The sequence below is a fragment of the Rhinopithecus roxellana genome, chromosome 21 (assembly GCF_007565055.1).
Source record: "Rhinopithecus roxellana isolate Shanxi Qingling chromosome 21, ASM756505v1, whole genome shotgun sequence".
NCBI lineage: Eukaryota > Metazoa > Chordata > Mammalia > Primates > Cercopithecidae > Rhinopithecus > Rhinopithecus roxellana.
Window position 1 is genome coordinate 17,161,484 of NC_044569.1, and position 27,823 is coordinate 17,189,306.

Here is a 27,823-nt window from a genome sequence, read left to right on the forward strand (position 1 = left end):
TACTACCAGAAGAAGGGGCCAGTGTTAGGAAGGGCACAGAGATTCAAAGGTGCTGTGTTTGATGGTGGTGAGTGACCCTGTACAGTGCAGAGAGTAGGGCAGCAGAAGGGATGTTAATTCAGTCATTCACCCTATAAATGCTCATTGAGCCACTATGATGTGTGCGGCACAGTGCTATAATGGGAACAAAATAAACAAATCCCTTTCTTCTTGGACACTGCAATCTAGTCCTGGAAGACAAGACCTTAAGTGAACTCCAAATAAATGTGATTACCAACTGTGTGAAGGACTATGGACAACAGGTGCCTAGTTCCAGGCCAGCCTGTATCTGTAGTGACAGTGGGGTTGGCTTGTGTATGTCAGGGAAAGTTTCCTTTGGAGTGGAGTGGATGAGGAGGATGAGCCAGAATTCACTCAGACAAGATGGGAGAAGTGCGAGCAGGCAGGGTAACAGCCTGAGCCAAGATCCTGTAGTGGTTTCAGGAACCAGTCCAGGAACGTGGAGGGAGGAGAGAGGGAGAGGTCCGAATGGGGAGGGAGGGAGAAGAAGCCAGTGCAGGGCGTTGTAGATGCTTGATCTTTGTTCTAGGAGCAGTGGTTTTGTCATCAGTGGCATTTATTAGCAGCCCAACATGATCCTCACATGCTTTGGAAAGGGAATTTGAAATCATAGTGGCAGTAACAATTGTAATATTTGTGATGAGAATAGCGATAAATAACATTTATCAGGTACTCACTATGAGCTTTCTCTTTTCAGCCTCACAACAACCCAAGAAGCATAGGTTCTGGTATCACTCCTGTTTTACAGGTGAAGAAATGGGGCCCCAGAGAGGGCAAGTAACTAGTCTGAGGCTTCACAGGAAGGAGCTTGGGGGAGCTAGAAGCTGGGTTTCCAGGTAGTTTAGCTCCAGAGCCCAAGCCGTTAGCCTCCACCAGAGTGCCTTGATTCAGGATACTTCTGTTATGCCACATTAACGGGTTTGTATCTTGGCTCTAAGCAGCCAGCAGATATTTAAATCTGGGGAACAGTCTTCTGGGAAGGTGCCAAGGAGGAATTTATCTTGATTTTAATTTGCAATTTGCAAAGGGACTTGTAATTCTCCTTCTTTGACGTTTGCAAGAGCCATAACCGTGGGAAAGCCTGAGAGATAGCAGGGATGAGATTGCAGGTAGTCCTAATGATGCAGAGCTAAAGCCAAGCAGAGGAAAGATAATTAGGATAATTACCATGTCCCACAGGTTACTAGCAATGTGGAAACGGAACATGTGGTAGCTGCAGTGGCCAGAAATCCAGTGCAATCTTTCAGTGTATTTTGAAGGAAAAAATAAATCTAAAACAAAAGGGCAAAGTCTGCGTTAATGAGCACATGTAGCTCCTGAGAAATGCTGGTGCCTGGCCTGATAGGTCAGGCCTTACCAAGGCCTGTCTGGGGGCTAAGTTTGAGGGAGGTCATGATACTCTAGGACACACTTGGTGAGGACACCGGGAAGGCAGCAAAACTAGAAGTTAAAAGGAAGACTGAAATTGGGAGGAGGGCTTTCATCCTTGAGAGTGGGTGGCTAAGGGCAGCACAGTGGCCCCCTTCACATATTTGGAGGCTAGGCCAATTATTTCTGCAGGAATGGTATCAGTAGTGGTGGTGGGATCTGCAGGGCAATAGGTGGGGACTTAGATTAAGTGGTGTTCATGGCTCTGCTTCATGCTTGGAGAAAAGGGCTGCCTCCTGAGGCTGTATACTACGTTCTCTGGAGTTAAAACAGAGCCACTGCCACCTGTCTGGAACATGTAGAAGAGCCTCTTGCACTGGCCTGCTTCTGAGCTGACTTCCAGCTCTAAAATACTCTTCCCGATCACATTTGGTTTTACTGGTGAGGAGAGATTTTTTTTTAACCGTATCATAAATTTACCAGCTGGGTACAGTGTCTCAGGCCTATAATCCCAGTGCTTTGGGAGGCCAAGGTAGGAGGATTACTTCAGCCCAGGAGTTTAAGACAAGCCTGGGCAACATAGCAAGAGCCTATCTTTACAAAAAACCAAAATTTACAATATCAGCCAGGTGTGGTGGCACATGCCTGTGGTGCTAGCTATTCAGGAGGCTGAGGCAGGAGGAGCCCTTGAGTCCAGGAATTCAAGGTTATAGTGAGCTATGATCATGCCACTGTACTCCAGCCTGAGTGATAGAGTAAGATTCTGTCTCTCTAAAAAAAGCAAGCAAACAAACAAAAAATCTATTTCAGGTGTCCAATAATGATTTTTTAGTAATTGACCTAGTGATGCAATCATCACTATAAATCAGTTAGATGTGTTCATTCCCCCAAAAAGATCCTTCATGCCCATTACAGATAATTCTTGTTGCTACCCTCAGCCCCAGGCAATTGCTAATCGACTTTGTGTATCTCTCTATCTCTCTACAATTCTTTTGCTGGACATTTAATGTAAATTGATTCATGCATCTTGTATATTCTTGTGTCTGGAGTATTTCATTTACCATGCTTTTGAAGTTCTTTCATGACATAGCCAGTAGTTTGTTCCTTTTTATTGGCAAATAACTTCCCTGGCTGGGCGCAGTGGCTCATGCCTATAATCCTAGCACTTGGGGAGGCTGAGGCAGGAAGACTGCTTGAACCCAAGAGTTCAAGACCAGCCTGGGCAACATAGTGAGACCTCATCTCTACAAAAAGTAATTTTAAAAAGTTAGCCGGGTGTAGTGGTGCACACCTGTAGTCACAGTTACTCAGGAGGCTGAGATGGGAGGATTGCTTGAGCCCAGGAGTTTGAAGCTGCAGTGACTTATGGTCATGCCACCACACTCCATCCTGGGTGACAGAGCAAGACAGCAAAAAACCAAATCACTTTTATTTTATGGATGTAGCATATTTTGTTTATCTGTTCACCCGTTGATGGACATTTACATTGTTTCCAGAATTTGGCTTTCTGAATAAAGCTATGAACATTCACGTGCAAGTCTGTATGGACATAAGTTTTCATTTTTGAGGAGTAGAAATCTAGAAGTGGAATTGTGGGGTGATATGGTAGTTTTATGTTGAGCTTTTTGAGAAACTGAGGGAGTGGGTTTGGAAGGAACACAAAAGAAGAGACCCTAAGTAGTGACTTGGTGGCCTTGTCTTTGTAACCTGCCAGGTAATCCTCACAGCCAGAACATCAGCAGCAAGCTCACCTATGACACTGTGGAGCAGGTGCGCTACAGGTAAGCATCAGGGACACCTGCTGAACTGGGCATACCTAGGCAGACAGACTTCCTTCCTAAGACTTGCCTGCATCCCACAAAGGTTCTGAATTGGTTTCAGGAGGATCACAGTTGGCTAAAAGGCAATGCATGCATGTTGAGAAACATCAGAGTCAGAGCTCAGAAAGGCAGGGGTGAGTAGATGCAATGTGGGGCAGGTGAGAGGCACAGGTAGATGCACACAGCTGTTCTGTGTGGCTCCAGAGACTCTGTAGTGCCAGAGTGATAGGGAGTGACCCAGGATCGTAGGTCTTGTTTTCAGAAAGAAGAAAAGTACTATTTCTCTGGTTTTCCTTTTCATAAGAAGTTTTATTAGGCATCTTGTTTTCTTCCTTTTTTCCCCCTTTTCCCCCTTTTCTTACTAGTATTTGTATGTTAAACAGCTCTCTATACTTTCTACATGTAACAGTATCTGGCAAATAATTTCCAGGTGGTACTTAAAATTATTAACACAATTTCAAGTTATTTCAAATTTGAAAGTGGTACTGTTTTGCTATTAGGGTTGCCAAAATTAAAAGCAATGTAAGCAGGTTGATTACTACTTAAACCTTGTTATGTTAGAGCTGCATAGAAAGCACCAAGGAGAGAGGGTAGTATCAACTCTGATTAAGTTTATCGTGGATTTTCGTCATCTCAAATTGGAGATATCCAGTGATATTTGGGAGGTAAGAGGATTTCGCCAACTGGAACTCGTTCCCACGGCTTCCATTGCCCCTGCTCTAATTTCACAGCTGTGGCAAAGCCTATCTATCCATTAAGGTAGAGAAGTCATAGTTAATAGAAACAAAACAGCCTGCAAACATTCAGCGCTGGGGCTGAGATCCAGGGGTTGCGGGGATGTTGTGCTTCTTCCAGAATCCTGGCGCACTTCCACACCACCGCAGAGGACTACACTGTGATCTTCACTTCTGGGAGCACGGCTGCTCTCAAACTGGTGGCAGAGGCCTTTCCATGGGTGTCCCAGGGCCCAGAGAGCAGTGGGAGTCAGTTCTGTTACCTCACCGACAGCCACACTTCTGTAGTGGGCATGAGGAACGTGACCATGGCCATAAATGTCACGTCCACCCCGGTCAGGCCAGAGGACCTGTGGTCTGCAGAGGAACGTGGTGCTTCGGTCAGCGACCCAGACTGCCAACTGCCGCATCTCTTCTGCTACCCAGCTCAGAGTAACTTTTCTGGAGTCAGATACCCCCTGTCCTGGATAGAAGAGGTCAAGTCTGGGCGGTTGCACCCTGTGAGCACGCCTGGGAAGTGGTTTGTGCTGCTCGACGCAGCATCGTATGTGAGCACCTCGCCTTTGGACCTGTCAGCTCACCAGGCCGACTTTGTCCCCATCTCCTTCTATAAGATCTTCGGGTTCCCTACGGGCCTGGGTGCTCTGCTGGTCCATAATCGTGCAGCTCCTCTACTGAGGAAGACGTACTTTGGAGGAGGCACAGCCTCTGCCTACCTAGCAGGAGAAGACTTCTACATCCCAAGGCCATCAGTGGCTCAAAGGTAACCTTGCCACAGGGGAGGGGCCAGAGGAGTTCAGCAAGGTGGGGGCTGGTCTGTTTCTCCTGGAGGATTATGCAAGAGGTGGGTCTGGCTTTGGGGGTCAGCAGAATTCAGGTTACTGGCAGGGACAGGCTGATGGCAGGGCTCAGATCTGGGAGGCAGAGGTTGACTGGAAGTGACACAGGTGGTTCAGTGAATTCTGCCCCCATTTGAGAGACTTCTCCAGAGCTGTGAGAGGACCGGGGCCTGCAGATAAGAACTGCACACAGGAGAGGTGAAAAGCCCCCATGGTGTAAGGAGGGTGAGCTACCAGACCTTTGCCTTCAGCACTGACAAGAGATTGCAGCAGTTGAAACAGTGGCTTTAAAAGGTGAACCCAGTGGCTTTAAAAGGTGGCACCGTTTGGAATAAGTCTGCCCACACATTGACAGCATAGCTGGTTCTCCAGCAGCTAGGATCAGCTTAGCCTGGCACCTAGTTAGCCGGAAGAATCAGTTAAAGCAGAGACCCCCAGACTTTTGAGGCAGTGTTAGCAGCAACCTCAGTGAGCCCCACTATGAGTGTTACAGAGGGAGTCTGGGTACAGGCTGTCACTTGCCCTCAAATGCCAGAGGCCTCTGCCTGGGTTGTTGGCATATGCCTCATCCCCAGGCTGCAAGGGCAGGTGGTGTGAGTTATGCTCAGGAATCTTTCAGATGGTGACAGCTGGGACCTGTAAGGTCGAATGTGTCAAGGCTGAAAATGGTGGCTGACCCAGGGTTCTGCTGGATCAACAGTGGTGACACAGGGTTGGGTAGGCAACTAATCACCTACAGGATTCCGGAGAAGGCCTGGGACATAGATGGGAAGGGCTTTAGATCCCCGTGAACTCCACACAGACTCAAGGGTCCTGCATGTAGGGCCATGGCCTTGACAATAGAGTCAGCATTAGCTGTGTATGCCTGAGGCTGGACCACTGGGGAACGAGTCCCCGCTCCACTGCACACCAGCGAGGGGACGTATGACTTGTTCTCTGCACCTCATGTTTTTTCTGTAAAGTAGAAATGATAATATTGGGCCAGGTGTGGTGGCTCACACCTGTAATCCCAGCACTTTGGGAGGCTGAGGTGGGTGGATCACGAGGTCAGGAGTTCAAGACCGGCCTGCCCAACATGGTGAAACCCTGTCTCTACTAAAAACACAAAAATTAGCTGGGTGTGGTGATGGGTGCCTGTAATCCCAGCTACTCAGGAGGTTGAGGCAGGAGAATTGCTTGAGTCCAGGAGGTGGAGGTTGCAGTGAGCCAAGATCATGCCCACTGCACTCTAGCCTGGGTGACAGAGCAAGACTCCATCTCAAAAAAAAAAAAAAGAGAGAGAGAAATGATAATACTGTCCTTTTAGAGCTAACATAGGTGAAGTATCAGAATGGTGGGGATCAATGTTAGGAGGCTATTTGATGTCTCTTTTATTTAGAACTTGTCCATAGTTGGGGGGCTTCTAAAACAGGAACGCTCATGTAAAACCTTTTGACTCCAAGTGTGATAATTTACCATGTAACAGAACCAAATGAGAAAAGAATGACAGGCATAATATAATGTAACTTACAGGCAGAACAAAGCAACACCTCACATTTAATTTGGCCAATAAGGGCACCTGAAGGCCAAGAGAAGTGGGGCAGCTCACTGGGGGCCAGGGCATGGGTGGGCTGGGGGGATCAGACCTCTTTCCTTTGATTCAGGTAGATGACTTTACAACAGATGACACGCCAACATTCCCAGAAAGCTGAATATATTTATTTACCATTATAAGCCAATTTTTTTTCTTGTGAACTTAGGACCAGAACTCAAGATATTTAATACTCAACCTAAAGGTTTATTGAATGGGTACCTTGACTATGTTCTTAACTTTATGTATTTTATAACTCAGTGAAGTACATCCCTTGACAGAAACAAAAAACTCCTCTTTTAAGAAAGAATCTATTAAGTATTTGATCAATAAATAATTATCAATCAATTAATAACTGGCTAGTTTTAACAAAATTTTTTGTAGAGATGGGGTCTTGCTGTGTTGCACAGGCAGGTGGTTTCAAACTCTTGGCCTCAAGTGATCCTCCCACCCGGGCCTCCCAAAGTGTTGAGATAACAGGCATGAGCCACTGCACCTGGCCACCCTACAAAATCTAGAGCAGCCCAAGAAAACTGCAGAGTGGGTCAGGGCCAGAGGCAGCCGGACAGGTCTTGGTATACAAAGTCCCCCCATCCTGAAGGGCAGGGCAATGTTTTATAAGACAGCAGAGGGAAGGTATTAATAGATTACAGCTCTATTAGTCCAATTTCACACTGCTATAAAGATACTACCCAAGACTGGGTAATTTATAAACAAAGGGGGTTTAATTGGCTCACAGTTCTGCATGGCTGGAGGGGCCTCAGGAAACTTACAATCATGGTGGAAGGGGAAGCGGGCACTTTCTTCACAAGGCAGCAGGAGAGACAGAGAAGAGCCCAGGGGAACTGCCATTTATAAAACCATCAGATCTCGTGAGAACTCTCTCACTATCACAAAATGAGAACAGCAAGGGGGAATCCACCCCCATGATCCAGTCACCTACCAGGTCCATCCGTCAACACCTGGGGATTACAATTGGAGATGAGATTTGGGTGGAGACATAAAGCCAAATCATATCAACAGCTAAGCCTAAAATCTAAAGCTCATTATATACCACAAAATGCACATGGATTGTTTTGGCCACAGCTTGACCTATTCTCCTCACCCTGTGGTTATAGGTTTGAAGATGGCACCATCTCATTCCTTGATGTGATCGCACTAAAACATGGATTTGACACCCTAGAACGCCTCACAGGTCAGTGGACGTTTCTATCCCAGTGGAATTTGCTCCTGTTGTTGTGTCCTTGAGGGAGCTCCGGCACAGGTGTGATTCAGGTGAAGGAGACAGGGTCTGTGGAAGTGACTGGCACTCCATGCAGTTAAATTTGATTCCTAGTAACTTCAAAACCACTTCAGAGAGCAAGAGAATGAGGTGGGGTTTTTGGATTGCTTTCTGTTTTTTCAGCTGAAATAACATTTTAACAGGTAGAAGACATTCCAAATCAGGAGACTGATAGCTTCACAGAATGGGAAGAGCCTCCCTGGGTCCTGAGAATGGTTACAGATCCTGAGGCCTTTACCCGCTCTTGCCTTTCTGGGTCCTCCCCACTGCCCCACGGGGTAGCTCTGCCCATGAATGAGCTGATGCTCCAAGAGGTTAAACACGTTCCAGGCCAGGGAGCTGGAAACCAGGAGGGCCAGGATTTAATCCAGGTCATACTGATGCGTAACCATGGGCACCCAACCACTGTGTCTGCCAATGGTCTTCGCATGATGCCTGCTTTCTTTCCTGGCCATTGCTCTTTTGTCACAGTAATGGGACCCTTCAGTGCCTTAACGTTAGTCTTAGCCCAACACTAGGGGCAGACAGGATTCACGGGAAGAGAGGGTCGCCCTGATGGCAATGCAGGGAGGTGAGTGGGCATGATCTGGGACAATGGGAGGAGTCAGTGAAGACAGGCACTGAGTAGTGAGTACTTTCCAAGGAAAGATATTAACAGGGCCCCCAAACTGCAGTTGACAGGGTCTATCAGGACCAGGCACCTTGGAACGCAAAGGTTGACTGTACCAGTCCACAATATGGCAAACCCTGATTTTTTTTTCCTATGTAATTGTTCCTTTTTTAAAAAATAAAAATTGTGGTAAAAAATACATAATATAAAATTTACCATTTTAACTATTTTTAAGTGTACAACTCAGTCATAGTAAGTACATTCACAATGTCGTGCCACCATCACCACTATCTATTTCCAGAACTCTGTCATTCCAAACAGAAACTCTCTACCCATTAAAAAATAACTCCCTATTTCCTCCTCCCCCTCCAACCCTTGGAACTACTTTATTTCTCTGTGGATTTACCTATTCTTGGTAACTCATCTAAGTAGAACCATACAACATTTGTCCTTTTGTGTCTAGCTTCACTTAGCACATTTCCAAGGTTCACTCATGTTGAAGCATGTATTCTTCATTGCTTTGTGTAGTTTTAAAATGATTTAAACATTAATAAAAACAAACAGCAAAAACACATTTAGAGGAAAAAACATACATTTTGTGATCTGTTACCAAAGGGTCTAAATATCTAAATGTTTAAGTAACATTATATATAAAAAAGAGGATGACAAGAATGCCTATGGAAAAATTCTGTTGTTCAGTACTGAAGAACTAAACATTTGTCATAAGGGCAGTACCATCCACTATTTACACGCATTTAAAATTATTAATGTGAGGTCAAAGTTTGCTAGTTATAACAAACTTGTTTTCTTAAAAGTGAGTTAGTGGTGCCAGGCGTGGTGGCTCATGCCTGTAATCCCAGCACTTTGGGAGGCTGACGCAGGTGGATCACTTGAGCCCAGGAGCTGGAGACCAGCCTGGGCAACATGGTGAAACTCCATCTCTCCAAAAAATACAAAAATTAGTCAGGCATAATGTGAACGCCTGTAGTCCCAGCTACTTGGGAGGCTGAGGTGAGAGGATCACCTGAGCCCAGAAGGTTGAGGCTATAGTGAGCCGGGATCCAACCTGGGTGACAGAGTGAGACCCTGTCTCAAAAAAAAAAAAAAAAAAAAAAAAAAAAAGAATGAGTGAATTTACGTAAAGGTCATGATTCTCTTGTGTTTCATGATTGATTTGAGGTGGAATGGAGAATATAAAGCAGCACACCTTCACCTTGGCTCAGTATACCTACGTGGCCCTGTCTTCTCTCCGGTACCCCAACGGAGCCGCTGTGGTGAGGATTTACAGCGATTCCGAGTTCAGCAGCCCCGAGGTTCAGGGTCCGATCATCAATTTTAATGTGCTGGATGACAAAGGGAACATCATTGGTTACTCCCAGGTAGGTTTTCTTTCCATCCTGCTGACCTTTTTACAACTCGTCTGAGTTCCAGACGAGAGCAATGCAGTGTGACAAAGTCCGTGCACTGTTGAAGAAGCCACACCTGGCCCTCAACCACATGCCTTTTCACCCTCATTCACCCTCGTTTTTCAGCCCTCTTTACTCAGCCAAAAGTGGTAACTTTCAAATGGGAAGAAAGAGGCCAGTTCTTCTGATGGCAGGGGGGGAACCACTGGGTCTTTGCTGTAGTTGAATAAGCTGCTCACTTCACTTCCTGGTCCACTAAAATGTCCAGAGTTGCACTGAGCACTCAGGCATGGTGGTAGGTGGTTATCAGGCGGGGTGTTACAGATGGATAACAGGAACCAAAGGTCATTCCCAGAGCAGCTCTGTGGGGAATGGATTCAATTGTTGGGTGTTTGGAAGATGGTGCTGGTTTTTCCTTGAAAGCACATCCGCATCAACATTTTTATTTATTTTTTTGAGATGGGGTCTCGTTCTTTCACCCAGGCTGGAGTGCAATGGCATGATCTTGGCTTACTGCAACCTCTGCCTCTGAGGTTCAGGCAATTCTCATGCCTCAGCCTCCCAAGTAGCTGGGATTACAGGCACGCACCACCACACCTGGCTAACTTTTGTATTTTTAGTAGAGATGGGGTTTCACCATTTTGGCCAGGCTGGTCTCGAACTCCTGACCTCAAGTGATCCACCTGTATTGGCATCCCAAAGTGCTGGGATTATAGGTGTGAGCCACTGTGCCTGGCCCACATTTTGTTTTTAACAAAGAAAAAAGGTTTATTTGGCTCATGGTTCTGTTGATGGAAGACTGGGCATTGGTGAACACCTTAGTTTGCTTCTACTCGTGGAGGAAGGCAAATGTGAACTGGTATGTGCCGCCAGAGAGGAAGCAAGAGAGAGGGCGAGGGAGGTACCTGGCTCTTTATTTTTATTTTTATTTTTTCCCAACTTTTTTTTTTTTTTGAGATGGGGTCTTGCTCTTACTCTGTCACCCAGACTGGAGTGCAGTGGCGTGATCTTGGCTCACTGCAACCTCCACCTCTTGGGTTCAAGTGATTCTCCCACCTCAGCCTTCCGAATAGCCGGGACTACAGGTGTGCGCCACCATGCCTGGCTAATTTTTGTATTTTAGTAGAGATGGGGTTTCACCATGTTGGTCAGGCTGGTCTTGAACTCCTGACCTCAGGCGGTCTGCCTGTCTCAGCCTCCCAAAGTGCTGGGATTACAGACATGAGCCACTGTGCCTGGCGTTCTTCAAACTTTTATTTTCAGTTCAGGGGATACATGTGCAGGCCTGTTACATGGGTACCTGATAGATAGTTTCTCAATTTTCCCCTCCTCCCACCTTCTACCCTTAAGTAGGCCCCAGTGTCTGTGGTTTTCTTCTTTGTGTCCATGTATACTCAATGTTTAGCTCCCACTTATAAGTGGGAACATGCAGTATTTACTTTCCTGTTTCTATGTTAATTCACTTAGGATAATGGCCTCCAGCTGCACCATGTTGCTACAAAGGACTGGTTTCATTTTTTTTTGTGGCTGTGTAGTGTCCCAGGGTGTATATGTACCACATTTTCTTTAACCAGTCTACCACTGATGTGCATATAGGTTGATTCCATGTCCTTGCTGTTGAGAAAATGCTGCAATGAAGATATGTGTGCGTTTGCCTTTATGGTAGGATGACTTATATTCCTTTAGGTATACCCCAGTAATTTAATTAAGGAATTGGGATGGCTGGATTCAGTGGTAGTTCTGTTTGTGTGTTTGTTTGTTTGTTTGAGACAATCTCGCTTTGTCGCCCAAGCTGGAGTGCAGTGGCGCAATCTCAGCTCACTGCAACTTCCACCTCCTGGGTTCAAGTGATTCTCCTGCCTCAGCCTCCCTAGTAGCTGGGATTACAGATGTGCACCACCACACATGGTTAATTTTTGTATTTTTAGTAGAGACAGGGTTTCACCATGTTGACCAGGCTGGTCTCAAACTCTTGGCCTCATGTGATCCACCCGCCTTAGCCTCCCAAAGTGCTGGGATTACAGGCATGAACCACCATGCCCGGCCAATGGTAGTTCGATTTTTAATTCTTTTAGAAATCTCCAGACTGCTTTCCACAGTGGCTGAGCTAATTTACATTCCCACTAGCAGTGTATAAGTGTTTCTTTTAATCCACAACCTCACCAGCATATGTTAATTTTTGACTTTTTAATAATAGCTATTCCAACTGGTGTGAGATGGTATCTTGCTGTGGTTTTAATTTGCATTTCTCTCATGATTAATGATGTCGAACATTTTTTCATATGCTATTGGCTGCATATATGTCATCTTTTGGTAAGTGTTCATGTTCTTTGCCCATTTTTAATGGAGTTGTTTGTTTTTTGCTTGTTGATTTGTTTAAGTTCCTTGTAGCTTCCAGATATTAGACCTTTATTAGATGCATAGTTTGCAAATATTTTCTCTCATTCTGTAGGTTATCTGTTTACTCTGTTGATAGCTTCTTTTGCTGTGCAGATGTTTGTTAGTTTAGTTAGGCCTCATTTGTCAATTTTTGCTTTTGTTGCAATTGCTTTTGGAGTCTTCATCATGAAATCTTTCTCAAGGCCTATGTCCAGAATGGTATTTCCTAGGTTTTCTTCTAGGATTTTTATACTTTTAGGTTTTACATTTAAGTCTTTAATCTATCTTGAGTTTATTTTTGTATGTGGTGATAGGAAAGGGTCCAGTTTCAATCTTCTGCATATCGATAGCCAGTTATCCCAGCACCATTTATTGAATAGGGAGTCTTTTCCCCATTGCTTGTTATTGTCTACTTTGTCAAAGATCTGATGGTTGTAGGTGTGTGGCTTTATTTCTGGGTTCTCTAACCTTTTCCATTGATTTATGTGTCTGTTTTTGTGCTAGAACCATGCTGTTTTGATTACTATAGCCTTGTAGTGTAGTTTGATGTCATGTAGTGTGATGCCTTCAGCTTTATTCTTTTGCTTAGGATTGCTTTGGCTATTTGGGCTCTTTTTTGGTTCCATATGAATTTTAGAGTAGTTTTTTTTCTAATTCCATGAAAAATGACATTGGTAGTTTGAAAGGAATATCATTGACTCTGTAAATTGCTTTGGGCAGTATGGCCATCTTAACAATACTGATTCTTCCTATCCATGAGTATGGAATGTTTTTCTGTTTGTTTGCGTGGTGTCCGATTTCTTTTAGCAGTATTCTGTAATTCTCATTGTAGATATCCCCCCTGGTAAGGTGGATTCCTAGGTATTTTATTATTTTTGTGGCTATCATAAATGGGATTGCATTCTTGATGTAGCTTTCAACTTGGCCATTATTTGTGTATAAAAGTGCTACTGATTTTCATGCATTGATTTTGTATCCTGAAACTTTACTGAAGTTGTTTATTAGTTCTAGGAGCCTCTGGGCAGAGATTATGGGATTTTCCAGGTATGGAATCATGTTATCAGTGAAGAGAGATAGCTTGACTTTTTCTCTTCATATTTGGATGTCTTTTATTTGTTTCTCTGGCCTAATTGCTCTGGCTAGGACTTCCAGTATTAAGTTGAAAAGGAGTGGTGAGAGAGGTCATCCTTATATTGTGCCAGTTTTCAAGGGAAGTGCTTCCAGCTTTTGCCCATTCAGTATGATGTTGGGTGTGGTTTTGTCATAGATGGGTCTTGTTATTTTGATGTATGCTCCTTGGATTCTTAGTTTGTTGAGTTTTTAACAGAAGGGATGCTGAGTTTTGTTACAAGCCTTTTCTGTGTCTATTGAGATGATCATGTGGTTTTTGTTTTTTGTTCTGTGTATGTGATAAATCACACATATTGATTTCTGTACGTTGAACCAGCTTTGCATCCCAGGAGTAAAGCTTACTGGATTATGGTGGATTAGCTTTTTCTTCTTCTTCTTCTTCTTTTTTTTTTTTTGGAGATAAGGTTTCACTCTGTCACCCAGACTGGAGTTCAGTGGCATGATCTTGGTTCACTGCAGCCTTGACCTTCCTGGCTTAAGTGATCCTCCCACCTCAGCTTCCTGAGTAGCTGGGACTACAGGAACATGCCACCATGCCCAGCTAATTTATTTTAATAGTTTTCTGTGGTACAGGTGGTTTTTGATTACATGGATAAGTTCTTTGGTGGTGTTTTCTGAGATTTTGGTGCACCCATCACCCAAGCAGTGTACACATAGTACCCAATATGTAGTCTTTTATCCCTCTCTCATCCCATCCTTCCCCACTGAGTCCCCAAAGTCCATTATATCATTCTTATGCCTTTGAATCCTCTTACCTTAGCTCCCACTTATAAGTGAGAACCTATGATATTTGGTTTTCCATTCCTGAGTTACGTCATTTAGAATAATGGCCTCCAGCTCCACTCAAGTTGCTGCAAAGGCCATTGTTTGTTTCGTTTTATGGCTGAGTAGTATTCCATGGTGTATATATGCCACATTTTCTTTATCCACTCATTGGTTGATAGGCATTGAGGTTGGTTCCATATTTTTGCAATTGTGAATTGTGCTGCTATAAATGTGTGTGTGTGTGTGTGTCTTTTCCACATAATGACGTTTTCTTTGGGTAGATACCCAGTAGTGACACCTGGCTAATTTTTTGGTATTTTTTGTAGAAACAGGGTTTTGTCATGTTGCCCAGGCTGGTCTTGAACACCTGAGCTCAATCAATCTGCCCACCTCAGCCTCCCAAGGTGCTGCAATTACAGGTGTGCACCACTGTACCCGGCTGGATTAGCTCTTTAATATGCTGCTGGATTTGATTTGTTAGTATTTTGTTGAGGATTTTTGTGTCTATGTTCATCATGGGTATTGGCCTGAAATTTTCTTTCTTCATTGTATCTCTGCCATGTTTTGGTATTAAAATGATACTGTCCTTATAGAATGAGTTAGGGAGTCAATCCACATTTGCTAAACCCTAGATTTCCCAAACAAAATTCATTTCCCAAGGAATCTTTTCCCCCACTTTTCTGAATAGCCATACACTTTCTAAAGAATACACTTGGGGAAGGTTCTCCTGGGGAAGATGTTGGTCCTCACTGGTGTTCAGGGGCAGACACTGTACAGCCACAGGTGGTCTCTTGGGTATGGCCGCTGTGCAGACCCCTTGCCCCCATGCCCTCAGCTGTCAGTACTGGCAGAACCAGCCCTGACATTACTAAGAAGCAAAATATTTTTAATGCTTTTGGAGGGGTGAAGGTGGAAAATGCATCAGAGGCAAAAGGTTTGCCTTCTTAAATATGTTATTCTAGGTCATTGATAACATAAGTTTTATTCTTGAATCAAAAGGAAATGTGCCTGGGCACGGTGGCTCACACCTGTAATCCCAGCACTTTGGGAAGCCGAGGTGGGTAGATTACCTGAGGTCAGGAGTTGGAGACTAGCCTGGCCAACATGGCAAAACGCTGTCTTTACTAAAAATATAAAAATTAGCTGGGCGTTGTGGCACACACCTGTAACCCCAGTTACTTAGGAGGCTGAGGCAGGAGAATCACTTGAACCCGAGAGGTGGAGGTTGCCATGAGCTGAGATCGCACCACTGCACTCCAGTCTGGGTGACAGATCAAGACTTTGTCTCAAAAAAAAAGGAATTGTGTGTGCTGTGGCAGGGGCATGGGATTGGTGGTGGAGAAGAAGCCTCCAACGAGAGGAATCGCCAGGACGTGAGGCTGCGTGTCTAGGTGTCTGGGGAGTCTCATTCCCCAGGGCTAGACACAGGATGAGTTTCTCCCTCTATGCATTGGTAGAGGAAGCTCACCATGTGAATGGATTCGGTGGCTAAGGCATGACTAACTGTGCCAGTTCAAGCAAGTGCAGTTATGATTTTTTCCTGGTTCAGGGAACTTTACGATGTGGGAATTTCCACAGGGATTTTGGTGGCCTTCGGAAACTTCAGTTGAGTTTGGCTGTCTCTTTTTCATCAGGGGATGTGTAAAGAATTTAGCTGCCAATGAGAAGGCTTTGGGTTCTTGTTTTGGTATATCCAGGCCTCTAATTTTATTCTCCTACTATTGGAAGTCACTCTGCATGGTGGTTAAGAGTGGGGACTCAGAGTCTGTCTGCCTCTTGCCGGCTCTGTGAACTTGGGCAAGTTAAGCCCTCCAAGATTATGAAATGGGGATAACAATATACCCTGATTATAGTGTTGATATAAGGATTAAATGAGATACAATATATACATCCCTTAGCACAGCACCCAGGATAAAGTAAGTGCTCAATAAATGTTGGGCACAAAGACTCCCAGGCTGGGAGCCTCCAGCACATTGTTACTGGGCCAGTTTCTCAGTCCTCCCTGAATGCTGTGCTCATCTTGCCATAGCAAACAACGTCCTTCACCTGGCTGGGCACAGTCTGGGCCTGTGTGGGATTCCCCAGGGCTAAGGGCAAGAGGAGACAGATGCATAAATGGGAAATTAGGACAAAGAGTAAGTGTGGCTGCAACAGCGTCTTCTGCTGCCATGGGACTTTGCCATGCGACTTTGACACTCCTCCATGGAGGGCTGGGGATGCATGGGTCTTCTCCTAGAATCTGGGCTGATCTGTGACTCGCTCATAGCTAACAGAGTGCTGGGAGGGTGGCACTGCATGGCTTCTAAGGCTAGATCAGAAGAGGTGATGCCACGTTGGCTTTGTTCCCTGGGACACTAGGTTTGGAGCCTGGAGTTACCCTGTCAGCGACTGTCTTGTTCTCTGAGGCTGCTGTGCGTGCTGCAAGGATGCCAAGCCACACGGAGAGGCCAAGCTCAGGACTGTGGCTGGTGGTCCTAATTCTGAAGACCTTCCAGCCTGGGGACCACAAAGACCCAGGAGTAAAGGAATCTTCAGATGATCCCAACCCCCAGATGCCAAACTACTCCCAGCCTTCCAGTCTTCCTAGCTGAGACTCTGGACATTTTGAGACAGAGAGGAGATATCTCCTCTGTGCCCTGTTTGAATTTTTCCCACACTGTAGCCATGAGCTGCATAAAAGGGTGGTTGTTTTATTCTCCTTAGTTTGGGGTGGCCTACTTCATAGCAAAAGTAACTGGAATGGTGAATATGGGGGAGCAGGTGAGGGGCAGCCACACGGACTCTAATTCAGTCTGGTGGGAGCTGGACAGGGGGTCGGGGGTCTCCCTAGGAATTGCCTGGTAAAGGGAAACCTGACTCTGGAGATGGAGTTGGCTGGGCCCAGTAGAGCTGCCAGGACTCACCTTAGAGCTGGGAGACTCCTGAATTCACTAGCAGGTTTACATGCCAGTAGGCCATAGCCAAGGGTGAAGAAACAGAATTGTTCATCTGAAGCCCCTCGATTCAACCCAGAGAATGGTTTCTTCTCACTGACGCACCAGAGGAGATGGCCAAGGTGAAGGCTGCCATGGTCTTGATAAGGGTCTGTGGGAGGCATCGTTGCCCAGCCAAGATCCCTGGCTGACCACATGGTGACCTCTGGCCACCCCACATGTGACTTTCCAGGGAGAAAAATTCAAAGTCTCACCCAGCTGAGGAAGATGTGTTTATTTTCCTGAATGCAGTTCAGTGACTCTTCCCGCTGAATTCAGCCTGAGCCCCAGGGTGAGGACTCCCACTGAGCCCCCAGGCCCTTGGGGGAATGGAGTCCTTGACTCACAGCCTGGAGGAGCTGGGGCAAACATCCCAGGGGCTCATGTGAATGTGAACCACCTCCCAGAGCCTCCAGAGGGCAGGAAAGAGCTTCGGGAACTTCTGGACTGAAAAGTAATTCTATGATTAAACCGAGAGTTGGAAAAAGTAGGAAAAGCAAATCAATCACACTCAGCATGGACACAGTAACACCTGGAGTCCAGGCTGCGAGCTGCGGCGGGGCTGCTCGAATAACACTTCACGGGGCCCGCTCTGTGGTCCAACCCTGTGCAGCTGATGCCAAGAAGGCACTGTCTCCAGCCCCACTGAAACATTTTATACAATGTTTAACCTATGATAGATCATGGCATTTTAGGGGACAATTCCAGGCTTGTATCATCATTTTATTATTAGGAAAGAGAGGTCCAAATCCTGATCTGAAACTCTTAGAGTAAAACTGCACGTTGGTAACAGCTCATTCCATGTTACATTAAATCCACAGGTGGACAAAATGGCCAGTCTTTACAACATCCACCTGCGAACTGGCTGCTTCTGTAACACTGGGGCCTGCCAGAGGCACCTGGGCATAAGCAACGAGATGGTCAGGAAGAATTTTCAGGTTGGTACAGGGCTCTGCAGTCCGGACACTAGTCAGCGAGACCCAACAACACCTGTTGCTGCCTGCGCGTCTGGGGTGGGGGCTGCTGTGCAGACTCATTTCTCCACGCCTACTCTGTGCATGTACAAAGGAAAGGGAATACACATGGAAAATGCTTCAAGAAGGCCGGCTGTGGTGGCTCACACCTGTAATCCCAGCACTTTGGGAGGCCAAGGCAGGTGGATCACCTGAGGTCAGGAGTTCAAGACCAGCCTGGCCAACATGGTGAAACGCCATCTCTACTAAAGATGCAAAAATTAGCCAGGCATGATGGCATGTGCCTGTAATCCTAGCTACTCAGGAGGCTGAGGCAGAATTGCTTGAGCCCAGGAGGCAGAGGTTGCAGTGAGCCGAGATCACACCATTGCACTCCAGCCTGGATGACAGAGCAAGACTCCGTCTCAAAAAAAAAAAAAAAAAGCCAATTGCGGTGGCTCATGCCTGTAATCCCAGCACTTTGGGAGGCCGAGGCAGGCGAGTCACCTGAGGTAAGGAGTTCATGACCAGTGTGACCAACATGGAGAAACCCTGTCTCTACTGAAAATATAAAATTAGCCAGGTGTGGTGGCGCATGCCTGTAATCCCAGCTACTCAGGAGGCTGAGGCAGGAGAATTGCTTGAGCCGAGACTGTGCCATTACACTTCAGCCTGGGCAACAAGCGTGAAACTCTGTCTCAAAAAAAAAAAAAAAAAAAAAAAAAAAAAAAAAACAGAAAGAAAAGAAAAGAAAATGCTTCAAGATATTATCTTTATAGCAGACTTTTGGATTTGGTTTTTACTTTGCCAACCATTTAAAGGCAAGAGAGGGGTGTTAACAAGGGATGTGTAAGAATGTGTCCTTATCTGGTTTAGCCCTCCTGAAGTACAGCCTCCAAGCTGGAGTTAGCCGACATCTGGGTTGGGTGCAGAGTGGAATTCTTCTAGGGCTTCAGGGATTCTGCATCCCCCAGAATCCCCACCCTCCGTGTCTCTCCCCCGGGCTGAGGTTTTTTACTTCAGGGTGTAGCCTGTTTTGAACCATTTCATTAGGAATAATTTGAGTGGCAAAGAGTCTTTATTGGTTTGAGTTTCTAATTTGATTTTCCTTTGGTTGCCATGAAATATTGTATATACTAGATCTCAACTAACCATGAACTAAGTTTTGTTTAAAAAGAAAGAGGGATAGGAGAGAAGGAGAGGGAGGAGATAGGGGAGAGGGAGGAGAAGAAATAGAGGGAGAGGGAGGCTCAGAACACAAACACAGCTCCAGAGAGAATATTTGGTCCTATGGAATGCTGTGGCTCCATTTCTTCGGGTGTCTGACCCAGATCCAGCACCGAGGTTTGTCCGGGGCTGCTCCACGCACTGTGCTGACCAGTGACCAACACCAGGCAGCTGGGCTCGGAGACTGAGATTCTCCTGTCTTTCTTCCCCACCTCCCGGCAGAGGCACTGAAGCTGACCTTGGCCTTCACAGTGGCCCGAGGCTGGTCATTTGCAGGGGAAGCATCTCTGCCTTTCCCTGTTGTCAAGGGGCAGCTCTCAGGGATGCAGGCCTCCCCTCAGTACTGAGAGGCTAACGAGGGTGACCAGTGATGTTTCTCCCATCTCAGCCTCGGGTAGACCTTGAGGCTGACCCCTTGGTGCTTCTGAAACCTTAGTCTGTGTTTTGACCCCTCTGTGAGCCAGCCCTGTGCCTGGCTCTAGGTAAATGCTTTCCATGAAGTATTTCTGTTAAACTTTTTAAGGGCCCCTTGAGATTGATAGTGGTCCCAATTTACAGTTGAGCAAAATGAGATCCAGAAAGTTGTCCCCTGCGTGTAGAGAGCTGAGCTATGTCTCAGATGCACAGTGCATATTAATGTTGCAGTTCTGTTTTCCTGGGTTAATTTTAAAATTAACAAAATTTATTTTGTCAAACTGTTTGCAATGTCTCTATGAGAAAGGGGTCACTCTGGCTGATGCACTTCCCTCTTATCCTAGGCTGGTCATGTCTGTGGGGACAATATGGACCTCATAGATGGGCAGCCCACAGGATCTGTGAGGATTTCATTTGGATACATGTCAACGCTGGATGATGTCCAGGCCTTTCTTAGGTTCATCATAGACACCCGCCTGCACTCATCAGGGGACTGGACTGTCCCTCAGGCCCATGCTGATACCGAGGAGGCTGGAGCCCCATCAGCAGAGAGCCAGGCTGACGTTATACCTGCTGTCATGGGCAGACATAGCCTCTTGCCTCAGGAAGATGCCCTCACAGGCTCTGGGGTTTCGAACAACTCATCTACTACTGTAAATGCTGTGCCTGTGGCCCCACCTGTGTGTGACGTCGCCAGAACCCAGCACACTCCTTCAGAGAAAGCTGCAGGAGTCCTGGAGGGGGCCCTTGGGCCACTTGTTGTCACCAACCTTTACATCTATCCAATCAAATCCTGTGCTGCGTTTGAGGTAAGGACTTTCACAGCAGCATAGAAAGTCTTCTCTTTATTTATTTTATTATTCTCTCTCTCTCTCTCTATTTTTTGATAAAGTGAAGAAAAGCATGAAGAAAATCAAAATCATTCATCAGAGTGTTGTGGTGAGAAAAGCCGTTCTCACTCTTCCCTTCTTGGTCTGTGTTGACTTTCGAACATGACTCTGTTCATGGGGATTCCTGAGAGGACCCTGTTTCTGAGTGGTGACTGTGTCATTGCTCTTATTGATTATAGCTGTAACTTTCACTGAATGTGTGTGCTGGCTGTGTGCTGAAGCATTGTATGTGTTTATTTGTTTCATTGGATCCTTAAAATGGTGAAATATGAGGTGGATAGTAATATTATCCCTATTTTATAGATATGGAGCCTGAGGGTTTTGAGGTTAAGCACTTTGCCCAGGTGACCTGAAGATATGTCAAAAGGACACAGGAGTCAGCTTGAAGGAGCTCCTGTTGGCCAAGTTTTTGGCAATATGTACATCAAAATAAGTACTGATAGTGATGAGTGGTGAGCATTTGAGCAACACAGGAGTCCATGAGTCCAGTAGAAAGTAAAAATGAATTAGCGAATAAATAGAGAAGAAGCTCAACCCTGCTATAGAATACCAACTAATAAATCAATGATAGAATTTTAAAAACCACTTTGCAACCATCGTGCCAATAATTGGTTTAGGCAATAGTTATCAATAGATGCTAAATCGAATGAATGAAAATTTGTTAAGTAACAGGATATCTGCATATTCTGAAAATATCTCTCCATAAAATACTTATTAATTAGTAAGTACCACCTACTTAGTGATGAATTTTACAATGGAGAAACCTAATAGACCCCATGTTAACCAAGTGACAAAAGTTGACATCACCAACATTGGGACAAATGAATGAGATGTGTCTCCCGGAGGTCAGGAGTTTGAGACCAGCCTGGCTAACATGGTGAAACGCTGTCTTTACTTAAAATACAAAAATTAGCCGGGCATGGTGGCAGGTGCCTGTAATCCCAGCTACTCAGGAGGCTGAGACAGGAGAATAGCTTAAGCCCAGGAAGCAGAGGTTTCAGTGAGCCGAGATTGTACCACTACACTCCAGCCTGGGCAAGAGAGCAAGATTCCGTCTTCAAACAAACAAAACAACAGGAAAAAAAAAAAAAAAAAAAGAGCCACAGCTGGAGCCAGCTGGGAAAGGAGGCTTGCTTTTCACTGCACTCTTGTACTCAAATCTTAACATTTGTTAAAAGTTACCTACTTAAAACATTACCTACTTAAAACATGGCTTGAAGTGGAGAAGGGTGGAGTGTGGACCTGGAGGCTGAATGGGAGATATCCAGCTCCCATGTCATCTCCTTTGCATTGTCCTCTTTGTTTTAGTTGCTTCTCTTCCTCCCTTTCTTACTTCCAGAGTAGGTGCTGAATTCATGAAGTCCATCTGTGTTTGTGTAGCCACTGTACAAATAGGTGAAGACCATCTTTGGGGAGCCCTGGCCTAAGACACGTCTACCTTTTTGTTTAGGTGACCAGGTGGCCTGTAGGAAACCAAGGGCTGCTATATGACCGGAGCTGGATGGTTGTGAATCACAACGGTGTTTGCCTGAGTCAGAAGCAGGAACCGCGGCTCTGCCTGATCCAGCCCTTCATCGACCTGCAGCAAAGGATCATGGTCATCAAAGCCAAAGGTGGGAAAACCACTTCATTTTCACAGAGCAGCTCCTGAGAGCAGTTTTTATACTCATATGAAATACTCTACCAAATGTTAGAATAACCCAACAGCCTGGACAATACAGTGAGACCTCATCTCTATAAAAAAATAAAAAGTTATCCTGGGTGTGGTGGCACGTCCCAGCTACTCAGGAGACTGAGGCACAAGAAGCACTTGAACCCGGGAGGTGGAAGTTGCAGTGAACTGAGATCGTGCCACTGCATTCCAGCCTGGGCGACAGAGCAAGACCTTGTCTCAAGGGAAAAACTGGGTAAAATAACCTGAAAGTAAGGGAAATAGTGTCTAGGAAATGCAACAAAGAGTTTGTTCCCCTTTGGTTTTGGGAAATTTCGGGAGAGATAAAGATCTGACAGTCCAATCAGACAGTAAAGAGGGGCCATGTGCAGTGGCTTACGCCTGTAATCCCAGCACTTTGGAAGGCGGAGGTGGGCAGATCACTCGAGGTCAAAAGTTTGAGACCAGCCTGGCCAACATGATGAAACCCCTTCTCTACTAAAAATACAAAAATACGAAAATAAGTTGGGCATGGTGGCATGTACCTGTGATCCCAGCTACTCAGGTACTCGGGAGGCTGAGGCAGGAGAATTGCTTGAGCCCTGGAGGTGGAGGTTGCAGTGAGCCCAGATCGCACCACTGCACTCCAGCCTGGGCGACAGAAGATGATGATGTCTCAAAGAGGTATAAACTTTATATGAATGAGATGATGTCCTTTTTACTTAAGTTTCTTTTATTTTCTTCACTCATCATGTATACTGCAGGCTTTAATTTATCCTTGTTGATTTTTATTATGAATGATATGAATGATCAAACCTATAGAAAAGTATAGGCCCTCTCTGTTCAGTAGAACTTTCTGTGATGATGAAAATGTTCAAACTATACCTTGCCCAGTTTAGTGGCCACCAGTCACATGTGACTATTGAAATGTGGCTAGTGGGACACTAGAACTGAATTTTAAATTTTACTTGATTTTAATTAATTTAAATAGCTATGTGTAGCTATGCTACAGTGTTGGGCAGCACAGATATTAAAGAATAATATACAACTACAGGATTCAATTTTAGCAAATCTTAACATTTGGCCACATTTCCTTTAGGTCCTCCTCCTCCTCTTCCTTTTTCTTTTTAAACATGCATACATATATACATACATACATACACACACAATACATACATAAAACATAACATAGCAGTTGTGGTGCTGGGTTTAAAAAAGATAAACAACATTACAGATATAGCAGAAATTTCCTGTGGACCTCTCCTGAGTCTCACTCCTCCTCCTTCCCCATCCCACTTACATTTTTAGAACATTCCCATTTCCTCCCTAACTTGTAGTTGTACTTTTGTGATATATAACATTTCCACATATTCATGATTGTGTTTCTTGGCTGTAAGTGTTCTATTCTGTTCCCGTGGTTTATTTTTCCTTGAACCAAGAGGCCAGTGTTATTATTAGAGTTAGAGAATGAGTCTTGATATCCCATGCCCCCCCATTTTTTTTTTTTTTTTTTTTTTGAGATAGAGTTTTGCTCTTGTTGTCCAGGCTGGAATGCAATGACATGATTTCTGCTCACTGCAAACTCTGCCTCCTGGGTTCAAGCGATTCTCCTGCCTCAGCCTCCCGAGTAGCTGGGATTGCAGGCATGCAGTACCACGCCTGCCTAATTTTGTATTTTTAGTAGAGACAGGGTTTCTCCATGTTGGTCAGGCTGGTCTTGAACTCCCAACCTCAGGTGATCTGCCCACCTTGACCTCCCAAAGTGCTGGGATTATAAGCATAAGCCACTGTGCCGGCCCCAGTATCCCAGTTTTTAAAATTGTCTGTTGTTACATATTGCAGAATCTCTTTTAAGATTGAATAGTATTCAATAGAATGACTATACCACATTTACTTTACTTATCTCTTAATGGACATTTAGATTGTATCCATATCTTGGCTATTGGAAATAGAGCTGCAATGAACACTGGAGGTGCTAATATCTCTTCAGCATCCTGATTGAAATTATTTTGGATAAGTACCCAGAAGTGGGATCACTGGATCATATGGTAGTTCTATTTTTAATTTTCGAAGGAATCTCAATATTGTTTTTCATATTAACTGAAAATTTTTGCATACCCACCAGTGGTTGCAAGGGCTCATGTTTTTCCACATTCTCACCAACACTTACTGTCTTGTTTTTGTTTGTTTTCTTTTGACAATAGCCATCCTGACAGGTGTAGAGTGATATCTCATTTTGATTTTAATTTGCATTTCCCTGATTGTTAGTGATGTTAAGCATTTTCCATATACACATTGACCATTAGTACATCTTCTTTGGAGAAATACCTATTCAGATCTTTAACCTGTTTTTTTTTTTTTTTTTGAGATGGAGTCTCACTCTGTCGCCCAGGCTGGAGTGCAGTGGCACGATCTCGGCTCACTGCAAGCTCCGCCTCCCAGGTTCACACCATTCTCCTGCCTCAGCCTTCTGAGTAGCTGGGACTGCAGGCCCCTGCCACCACACCCGGCTAATTTTCGTATTTTTGGTAGAGACGGGGTTTCACCGTGTTAGCCAGGATGGTCTCGATCTCCTGACCTCGTGATTTGCCCGCCTCAGCCTCCCAAAGTGCTGGGATTACAGGCATGAGCCACTGCGCCTGGCCAATAACCCATTTTTAAATTAGGTTATTTGGGTTTTTTTGTTTGTTTACTGTTGTTTACTGTTTGTTTATGTTATGTGGTACATATACACCATGGAATACTATGCAGCCATAAAAAAGAATGAGATTGGCCGGGCGCGGTGGCTCACGCCTGTAATCCCAGCACTTTGGGAGGCCGAGGAGGGCGGATCACAAGGTCAGGAGATCGAGACCATCCTGGTGAACATGGTGAAACCCCGTTTCTACTAAAAATACAAAAAAAAAAAAAAAAATTAGCTGGGCGTGGTGGTGGGCGCCTGTAGTCCCAGCTTCTCGGGAGGCTGAGGCAGGAGAATGGCGTGAACCTGGGAGGCGACGGAGCTTGCAGTGAGCGGAGATCGCGCCACTGCACTCCAGTCTGAGAGACAGAGTGAGACTCCATCTCAAAAAAAAAAAAAAAAGAATGAGATCATGTCTTTTTCAGGGACATAGTTGAAGCTGGAGGCCATTAACCTTAGCAAACCAGCACAGGAACAGAAAACCAAATACCACATGTTCTCACTTATAAATGGGAGCTAAATGATGAGAACACATGGACACATAGAGGGGAACAATAGACACTGAGACCTACAGGAGGGTGGAGGGTGGGAGGATGGGGAGGATCAGGAAAAATAACTAATGAATATTAGGCTTAATACCCGGGTGATGAAATAATCTGTATAACAAACCCCCATAACACAAGTTTACCTATGTAAGAAACCTGCACTTGTACCCCGGAACTTAAAAGTTAAAAAAAGGATGAGGTCTCTCCATGTTTCCACAGTTTTGCAATTGTGAATTGTGCTGCTATAAACATATGTGTGCAAGTGTCTTTTTTGTATAATGACTTCTTTTCCTCTGGGTAGATACCCAGTAGTAGGGTTGCTGGATCAAATGGTAGTTCTACTTTTAGTTCTCTAAGGAAACTCCGTATTGTTTTCCATAGTGGTTTTAATAGTTTACATTCCCACCAGCAGGGTCAAGTATTCGCTTTTCACCACATCTATGCCAGCATCGATTATTTTTCAATTTTTAAATTGTGGCCATTCTTGCAGGAGTAAGATGGTATTACACTGTGGTTTTGATTTGCATTTCCCTGATAATTAGTAATGATGAGCATTTTCTCATGTTTGTTGGCCATTTGTATGTCTTCTCTTGAAAATTTTTCATTTATGTCCTTAGCCCACTTTTTGATGAGATTATTTGTTTTTTGTTGTTGATTTTGAGTTCCTTATAGATTCTGGAAATTAGTCCTTTGTCAGATGCATGGTTTGCAAATATTCTCTCTCACTTTGTGGATTGTCTCTTTACTCTTCCAAGTGTTTCTTTTGCTATGCAGAAGCTTTTTAAATTAGATCCCATCTATTTATCTTTGTTTTTGTTGCATTTACTTTTGGGTTTTTGGTCATGAATTCTTTGCTTACCCCAATATCTAGAAGGGTTTTTCCAATGTTACCTTCTAAGACTTTTATGGTTTCATGTCTTAGATTTAAGTCTTTGATCCATCTTCAGTTGATTTTTGTATAAGGTGAGAGATGAGGATCCATTTTCATGTTTTTACATGTGACTTGCCAGTTATCTCCGCAGCATTTGTTGAATACGATGTCCTTTCCCCACTTTGTTTTCATTTGCTTTGTCAAAAATCAGTTGGCTGTAAATATTTGGCTTTATTTCTGGGTTCTTTATTCTGTACCATTGGTCTGTGTGCCTGCTTTTTAATACCAGTGCCATGCTGTTTTGGTAAAAATAGCCTTGTAGTATAGTTTGAAGTTGGGTAATGTGATGCCTTCAGATTTGTTCTTTTTGCTTAGCCTCGCTTTGGCTAAATGGGCTGTTTTTTTGTTTCCATATAAATTTTAGGATCATTTTTTTCTAGTTCTGTGAATAATAATGATGGTATTTTGATTAGGACTTCTTTTACCATTTTTTTTTTTTTTTGTAGTGCTGGATTGTTAGTCACAAATTCTGTCAGTATTTGTTTTTCTAAAAAAGACTTTATCTCTCCTTCATTTATGAAGCTTTGTTTTGCTGGATGCAAAATTCTTGGCTGATAATTATTTTGTTTAAGGAGGCTGAAGATAGGACTCCAATCCTTTCAGACTTGCAAGATTTCTGCTGAGAAATCTGCTGTTAATTTGTTAGGTTTTCCTTTTGGGTTACTGATGCTTTTGCCTCACAGCTCTTTAGATTCTTTCCTTCATCTTGACTTTAGCTAACCTGATGACTATGTGCCTAGGTGATAATCTTTTTGCAATGAATTTCCCAGGTGTTCTTTGAGCTTTTTTTTTTTTTTTTTTTTGAGACAGAGTCTGGCTCTGTCGCCCAGGCTGGAGTGCAGTGGTGCGATCTCGGCTCACTGCAAGCTCTGCCTCCCGGGTTCACGCCATTCTCCTGCCTCAGCCTCCCGAGTAGCTGGGACTACAGGCGCCCGCCATCTCGCCCGGCTAATTTTTTGTATTTTTTAGTAGAGACGGGGTTTCACCGGGTTAGCCAGGATGGTCTCGATCTCCTGACCTCGTGATCCGCCCGTCTCGGCCTCCCAAAGTGCTGGGATTACAGGCTTGAGCCACCGCGCCCGGCCTCTTTGAGCTTTTTATATGTGGATGTCTAGATCTCTAGTGAGACCAGAGAAGTTTTCCTAGATTATTTCCTCAAATAAGTTTTCCAAAGTTTTAGATTTCTCTTCTTCCTCAGGGACACCAATTATTCTTATGTTTGGTTATTTAAAATAATCCGAAATTTCATGGAGTCTTTGTTCATTTTTTTTTTTTTTTTTTTTTGAGGCGGAGTCTCACTCTGTCGCCCAGACTGGAGTGCAGTGGCCGGATCTCAGCTCACTGCAAGCTCCGCCTCCCGGGTTTACACCATTCTCCTGTCTCAGCCTCCTGGGTAGCTGGGACTACAGGCGCCACCACGTCGCTAGTTTTTTGTAGTTTTTAGTAGAGACGGGGTTTCACCGTGTTAGCCAGGATGGTCTCGATCTCCTGACCTCGTGATCCACCCGTCTCGGCCTCCCAAAGTGCTGGGATTACAGGCTTGAGCCACCGCGCCCGGCCTCTTTGAGCTTTTTATATGTGGATGTCTAGATCTCT

The 27,823-nt window shown here is 44.7% G+C and overlaps 1 protein-coding gene across 1 annotated transcript in view; it reads left to right on the top strand.

Annotated features, from left to right (window-relative positions):
* Window positions 1-27,823, top strand: part of MOCOS (molybdenum cofactor sulfurase) — a 59,670-nt gene that overhangs the window by 8,175 nt on the left and 23,672 nt on the right. Inside the window, exons 3-9 of the mRNA XM_010362694.1 lie at window positions 3,143-3,209; window positions 4,104-4,745; window positions 7,510-7,586; window positions 9,463-9,662; window positions 17,758-17,874; window positions 19,875-20,339; window positions 21,871-22,033. Of these exons, the coding sequence (XP_010360996.1) occupies window positions 3,143-3,209; window positions 4,104-4,745; window positions 7,510-7,586; window positions 9,463-9,662; window positions 17,758-17,874; window positions 19,875-20,339; window positions 21,871-22,033 (1,731 nt within the window). The remainder of the gene's footprint in view (window positions 1-3,142; window positions 3,210-4,103; window positions 4,746-7,509; window positions 7,587-9,462; window positions 9,663-17,757; window positions 17,875-19,874; window positions 20,340-21,870; window positions 22,034-27,823) is intronic.